General features: G+C 51.8%; 2 protein-coding genes across 4 annotated transcripts in view; both read left to right on the forward strand.

Annotated features, from left to right (window-relative positions):
* The window catches only part of HOXD4 (homeobox D4), a 17,164-nt gene extending 13,833 nt beyond the window's left edge, over positions 1 to 3,331 (forward strand). The window contains exon 2 of one of the 2 annotated variants that reach the window (XM_024732898.1): positions 3,265 to 3,331. The gene's annotated coding sequence lies outside the window, so the exon portion shown is untranslated. Of the gene's footprint in view, positions 1 to 2,608; positions 2,653 to 3,264 lie in introns of those variants that run through there. The other variant, XM_024732897.1, reaches the window with a different exon arrangement.
* On the forward strand, positions 3,326 to 6,984 carry HOXD3 (homeobox D3). Of its 2 annotated transcripts, XM_024732896.1 has the most exons (3): positions 3,326 to 3,648; positions 3,785 to 4,024; positions 6,181 to 6,984. In XM_024732896.1, exons 1-3 carry the CDS (start codon positions 3,348 to 3,350, stop codon positions 6,936 to 6,938), a joined length of 1,299 nt encoding a protein of 432 aa, XP_024588664.1. In that variant the 5' UTR covers positions 3,326 to 3,347; the 3' UTR covers positions 6,939 to 6,984. The 2 variants fall into 2 exon arrangements, with proteins under 2 accessions (XP_024588664.1, XP_024588663.1); XM_024732895.1 differs by lacking the exon at positions 3,326 to 3,648 and having other exon boundaries at positions 3,751 to 4,024.
* The last annotated feature ends 6 nt before the right edge of the window (positions 6,985 to 6,990 follow it).

Raw genomic sequence — 6,990 nt, forward strand, 5'->3', positions numbered from 1 at the left:
GCCTCCGCGCGTCCGGCGAGCCTCCCGGCCTCCCGAGGCCGCGGAGGGCGGCAGGTCTTCGGCCCCCGGCCAGGCTACGCACGTCCCGTCCCGCGTCCGGCCGCCGAGCAGAGCTGCTCCGAGAGGCCGGTACCGGCCACTTTATATAATCCCCCGGCTCGCGGGGCGCGGGGCCGGGAAAAGTGCGGAGCAGGGAATTCTTTTGCTGTGCTTCCTCCTACGCGGAGCCTGTTTTCCACTTCTGAAAAGTGCCAGGCCTTGGGAAGTGTTTTTCTTTTCATTCCTTACTGAAGCGTTTACTGCAGCCGTGCTCGCAGTCATAAATTTTGCTACAAACCACAATGACAGGTGCATTGATATGCACCGTGAGAGCTCCAGCTGCTTAATAACTCCGTCCCCCGGCCGCTGTGAGCGCCTTTTATTTATTCGGTATCATATTTAGGTATTGATCCCGGGCAGAATTAAGTGCAGTCAGTGAGCAAGCATCAGGGTTCGGCTGATTGGGAGGCGCGGCGGGTGCGGCGGGCCACCACGGCCCGGGGAACGGGCGGTGGTCGCTCAGAGGCCGCCTTCCTTCCGGCTGGGAACCGTTTTTCCTTGCATTCCCGGCCTGCGGTTGGGCCTCGGAGCTGAGCTGGGCAACTTCCCGGGACCACGAGAAAGAACCAGCCAAACCCCGTTTGGTGCCCCTTCCCTAGGAACAGCCGGGGATGGCGCCGGCGGGGTTCTGACCCCTCCCCCTACGCGAGTTAGTCTTCACCCCAAGGCATTTGGGTCGGGGGCCCAAATGAGCAGAGGTACCAAAGGGTGAGAAAAGAAAGCCTTAAAAGGGGGGGGGGAATCGAAAAGATGAGCCACAGAACAGTTGACCATTGTCCAAGTGATTTATGACCCGTTCCTGCTTCTTAGGTTCAAGCAGAGTTCACAAGGAGTAGCGATTTCTGGAAAGAAATAAGCTTTTTTTAAAAAAACCAGTTTTGTAACAATATCCTCAGGTTCTGTTTTAGGAAAGGTGACTTCTTTGGGGCTGTACATTTTGGGGTGGGGGAGAGGCTGCAAAGCCCTTTTCAGTGAGGAGAGAGCTACTGCCCTTGCCTCTGGGAAGATGGACATTTGGGTGGTGGATCATCACTGAGTGACCCTTGAAATTCCTTAAGACAATGAAAACAGAAGTGGGAGAACAGACTCTGTGCTTATTCATGGAGCTGCCCAGTATTTGCACTTTTGAGGTACATGCACAGAGCTTTGTCTAGGAGTATGCCATAGGAACAAATATATATATGTAAAGCTATCTGTTTCAAAGACTTGGTCAGTTCCTAAAGAAGCTATTTTAATGTGACTGGTCTACCTATCAAGATAAACTTGGTCATCCTGGGAGGCAAGAGGGGGGATGTTTTGCTTGCACTGCTGTAAATGGAGTGACAGAAACAGCAGCGAGTTCTGGTGGTCTGAGTGTCAAATGTGACCATTTTGACATCCAGAGGGACCAAGGTTTAAGACTGGAAGCAGGATCCCAGAAAAGTCCAGAGATTTAACCAAACTCGGAGTACATGTAGTCCTTTGGCCTGTGAGCAAATACATACAAATATTGGTCACCGGATGAGGATGTAGCTGTCCATTTAATATTCAATAACTTTAATAGTCAGAGAATGATACAGAAAATGAATGAAAGATTAAGACCAGCTTTGTTTGGTAGATATCCTAATGACATAAGTTTAAGAACAACAATAGAAACTATTCCTAAAACATTACATCCTAGTATTCTGTTATTCCATTGAGAAGGGTCTTTCTCTTATCAAGATTAATGGCATATTCGCTTTTATTTGAAAACAAAATGGGCAACTATACTACCAAATAAAGGGTAATATGAAGAATTTTAAAAATTGAGTTAGGCTGTTTGGTGAAAGTGTAGGGGAAATGAGTAAATGGAGGAGTGGTTTTAGTACTAGTGGTCAAATCCATTAGGCTACATAAGTTGTCTAGATAATGTGGTCCATCATGATGTCCCTGATGGAAACCAGGGAGTTTGGGGGAAGGAAAGCTGCCTGAAAGATGAGATCAAGAATTCAGACCTGGGAGCTGACCTATGAGTTTTCTTTATCAAGCAGATGAAAGTGGTTGAATGGTATTAGTTATACTTTAACTCATTAGGGGCTTTCAGGAGAAGAGGGGGGTGGGTGAGAAGGTAAGCCCCCCATCAAGAGTCAGAGGACACAAAAGCGGTAGAATTTTTCTTAGTTTTTTTTTTCTTCTTCTTCTAATTCTGGGTCCATTCATCATGCCAAGAGAGGTTCTCTCATTGGTTGTAGATTGGGTGGGAGGTGGGGTGGAATGGATGATCCAGAGCAGAGGTCAATAGTAGTATCTATTTATACAATGGATGCAGGATTAAAATGATAGAGTTATAACATAAAGCATTTTTCATTCGCCCATGCTCCATGCATTTCAAATTCTAAATCTCTTCACTCATTTCCAGTGGTATCCATTTAAAAGTAGTGGAGGACAAAGTTAAGCATCTAGAAAAATGTAGACCAAAGAGAAGAAACTTTTCTAGCCTCAAAATAAGTCTGGGAGTCTTTAAGTCCTCTTCTTGGCTTTTATCTCCTAGTAGATTTCACAGTGCTGACCCATGAGCTAACCGGCCAATTTTCACCCAGTCACCGGAGAGTGGACTATCTGCATCTCCGTGAAAGATGCTGTGATTTTGAAACCAGGTGGGGGAGATACTTTTTTTGAGAGCTCTGGCTTTTCTGAGTGTTATAGGACTTTCTTTTGCCCATCAAAACCCTGGGATGACCTAATGACTGACTGATCCATTCATTCATTCACTCATTCAACAAGCATTTACTGCACTTACTACATGTGGTGCGCTGGGCTGGATGTTAGGAATACGCAGGTGAATAAGACACAGTCCCTTCCTGCAAAAAGCTCAAAGTCTAGTGGGAGAATCAGTCATTAAAATGCATCAGGCCATAAATGCTCTTCTATGTAGTTTCAAAGGCTAAATTGACAATCTTGGAGAAAGAAAATTGTATCTGGAAAAAAAAAAAGCCCCTTCCCTTGGATAAAGGAAACTCTTTTTTTTGTGTTTATGAGAAATTCCTTCTGACTTTTCCAAGGGTTCAAATAAGTTGAACTTTATAAAATCTCAGATCCTCCTACTATTAAGTTGGTGGGAAGCAGAGAGCCTGGGCTAGTCCTTCTATACTGACTGGTCTTGCCAATGACAGTCCCTCTGGGGCCTCTCATTTTTCTTCTTTGCAGGTTGTCTGGAGCCTGGAGCTGCCCCAGCTCTCTCAGGATTTGGCAGACATTGGAGGTGGTGGTGAAGGAGACAGTGGTGGTCAATGTTATTTGAGCAGGGTCAGCAGGCCCCGGAGCTTCCTGAGTACACGATGCAGAAGGCTGCTTACTATGAAAGCCCAGGACTCTTCGGAGGCTATGGCTACAGCAAAGCTGCTGACACTTATGGCTATAGTGCCCCCCATCAGCCTTATCCACCCCCTGCTGCTGCCAACTCCCTGGACACTGATTACCCGGGCTCTGCCTGCTCCATCCAGAGCTCTGCACCTCTGCCAGCCCCAGCCCACAAGGGGGCTGAACTCAATGGAAGCTGCATGAGGCCTGGCACTGGGAACAGTCAGGGAGGTGGGGGTGGCAGCCAGCCTCCTGGTCTGAACTCAGAGCAGCAGCCACCACCACCCCCTCCTCCCCCACCAGCCCTGCCAGGGGGCTGAACTCAATGGAAGCTGCATGAGGCCTGGCACTGGGAACAGTCAGGGAGGTGGGGGTGGCAGCCAGCCTCCTGGTCTGAACTCAGAGCAGCAGCCACCACCACCCCCTCCTCCCCCACCAGCTCTGCCCCCATCCTCGCCCACCAACCCTGGAGGTGGAGTACCTGCCAAGAAGGCCAAGGGTGGGCCCACTGCTTCTGGCTCCTCAGCCACCATCAGCAAGCAGATCTTTCCCTGGATGAAAGAGTCCCGACAGAACTCCAAGCAGAAGAACAGCTGTGCCACTGCAGGTAGCTCTCTGAGGGGGCTCATGCCTGGGCTAAGTCCCCCAGACTGACCCCAAGAGACTAGCTCGCCTAGGAATTAAGAGGCTCAGGGCTGGAAGTGCAACTTTGGAGGCCATATGTGTAAACTCCTCATGCAGAAAAAAAGTTTTTTTTTTGGCTGCGCTGCACAGTTTGAGGGATCTCAGTTTCCTGACCAGGGATTGCAGAGATTGAACCCGGGCCACGGCAGTGAAAGCGCCGAGTCCTAACCACTAGACCACCAGGGAACTCCCTGTTCTTTCTTTTTAGTGTCTCTGATTGTGGTCATATCCTTACAGTGACAGGGTGCTCACGTCCATTCCAGGCTGCTGGCATCATTGCTGGACATGTCTCATAGTTACTCATAGACAGCTCTTCCTTATACTGCCCTAATATCTGCTCTCCTGGGCTGCTGGTCATAACTCAACTCCTTCTTCCACCAACAGCTCTTCAAAACTTGAAGACAGATACTATGATCCCCAAATCCAGGTGGTTATGTAGCCCATATCACATGATTCCCACTCGCTTAAATTAATAAGAACTAAAATCTATGGAATGCTATGTTAAGAACCATGTTAAGCGCTTTACAAACGTTGTCTAATTTCACTTTCCAAAGAACGCTTTGAGGTAGGTATATGATAAAACACCCATCAGGAAACTGTTAGAGATAAGTCACTTGCCCAAGATAACAAAACTACAAAATGGCACACCTGGGGAATTCTCTGGCGGTTCAGTGGTTAGGACTCCTCACTTTCACTGCCGAGGGCACAGGTTCAATCCCTGGTTGGGGAACTAAGATCCCGCAAGCTGTGAGGCCTGGCGACCCCCACCCCCACCCCCGCCCAAACAATAAAAACAAGAGCAATAAAAAACAAAACCAAAAAAACCCCAAATTACACACCGGAATCCAACCAGGGTCTGCAAAGAATAACCATGGGACTCTACTTAGCCCACCCCAGCTCAGTTCTCCCCATCCCATTAAATCCCTAATGTGGAGGCACATATCCTAAGGGAAGAGGATGTGCTCTGAAACAGGAGCAGCCTTGGGTTTTTCTCCCTGGAAAAGGAGACCCTGGAGTTGAGAATATTTCCCGTAGGTCCATTTAGAGGGTGTGGAAGAAGACAGGTAGGGCCAGGAGCTCTGAGGCCTTCTGCCTCTCTGTGCTCAGCCTGTTTGGTTCCTGAACTTTTCTGGCCTTGTGTTCTCTGATGTACTTTATCTTCAGGTAGATGAACTTGCTCCCAGACGCAGGGCTAGCTTGAGGCCTGGGATGTAGTTAGCTTGTTGTCAGCTCTCTGGTTTGCCTGCTGCTCTGTGGGGCTGCTGCTCGTAGGGGGAAGTGTCTTCAAGTCTTTAAGTTCCTTCTCCTTCTGCCCCTCCTTCTCAGCTGCACACCCAGGCCCTCCCTCCCTGGAGAAATCCATTTGTCTTCCCAGGGAGGGAGTGGACAAGCTGCTGAGAGGTGGCAGGGGTGGTGGAAACCAGGGCTGAGGCTGCAGCTCCTAGCATTGTAGTATTCAAAATATGCCCAGCCTGGTCTTGGATCCTCTAAAACTCTGGGGCTGTAATTTTATGGTTTGTCACCTCCCTGCATTTGGGTACTGAGCTCATGGGTGCAGCTGAGCTGGAGTGAGGTGCCAGGATCTCCACCCTCATTCGGTGCTTGGGGTGCTTTGCCCAGGAGCCAGACTCTGAGCAAGGCAGTTTGGGGCTGCCTCCAACCGCACCCCCCCAACCCCCTTCCCAGCTGTAGAGGCTGGAAGGACTGTTCAAAAAAGTCTGGCCCTGCTTTGACAGGGGGGGAAGGCCTTACCAGCTGCTACTAGTCTCTCATTAAACTCCTCCTCAGCCTTTGGGATGAGATGATGGGCTAGGCTGAAGGGGAGGCGGTGGGCAGAATGAGTTGGACTTCAGAAGGCAGATGGGAGTTTCAGGTGCCACTGATAGGTAGGCCTGGGGCCTTTGAGTTCTTGGAATCTCTTGGAATCTCACCTCTCAAACGCCCCTCCCCCACTCCAGCCGTGATTAAGGTGGTGGGAGGGAGGGAGGAAGAGGAAGGAGCCTGGGAAGCACCTCTCTCCGGCCCAGGGTGTCCCCACCTCTCCCGCTCAGCGTCCCCTCTCTCTCCCTCCCTGCCCAGGAGAGAGCTGCGAGGACAAGAGCCCACCGGGCCCAGCGTCCAAGCGGGTGCGCACGGCGTACACAAGTGCACAGCTGGTGGAGCTGGAGAAGGAATTCCACTTCAACCGCTACTTGTGCCGGCCACGCCGCGTGGAGATGGCCAACCTGCTGAACCTCACCGAGCGGCAGATCAAGATCTGGTTCCAGAACCGGCGCATGAAGTACAAGAAGGACCAGAAGGCCAAGGGTATCCTGCACTCGCCGGCCGGTCAGTCCCCGGAGCGCAGCCCGCCGCTCGGCGGCGCCGCGGGCCACGTGGCCTACTCGGGCCAGCTGCCACCCGTGCCCGGCTTGGCCTACGACGCGCCTTCGCCGCCCGCCTTCGCCAAATCTCAGCCCAACATGTACGGCCTGGCTGCCTACACGGCGCCGCTCAGCAGCTGCCTGCCGCAGCAGAAGCGCTACGCGGCGCCCGAATTCGAGCCCCACCCCATGGCGAGCAACGGCGGCGGCTTCGCCAGCGCCAACCTGCAGGGCAGCCCGGTGTACGTGGGCGGCAACTTCGTCGACTCCATGGCGCCCGCATCCGGGCCCGTCTTCAACCTGGGCCACCTCTCGCACCCATCTTCAGCCAGCGTGGACTACAGTTGCGCCGCGCAGATTCCCGGCAATCACCACCACGGACCGTGTGACCCTCATCCCACCTACACAGATCTCTCGGCCCACCACTCGTCTCAGGGACGCCTGCCCGAGGCCCCCAAACTGACGCATCTGTAGCGGCGGCCACCGGCCCGAACTCGCGGCGCGATTACCTCTTTTGCTTGGGTGG

The sequence above is a fragment of the Neophocaena asiaeorientalis genome, unplaced genomic scaffold (genome assembly GCF_003031525.2).
Source record: "Neophocaena asiaeorientalis asiaeorientalis breed wild unplaced genomic scaffold, Neophocaena_asiaeorientalis_V1.1 scaffold96, whole genome shotgun sequence".
Taxonomy (NCBI): domain Eukaryota; kingdom Metazoa; phylum Chordata; class Mammalia; order Artiodactyla; family Phocoenidae; genus Neophocaena; species Neophocaena asiaeorientalis.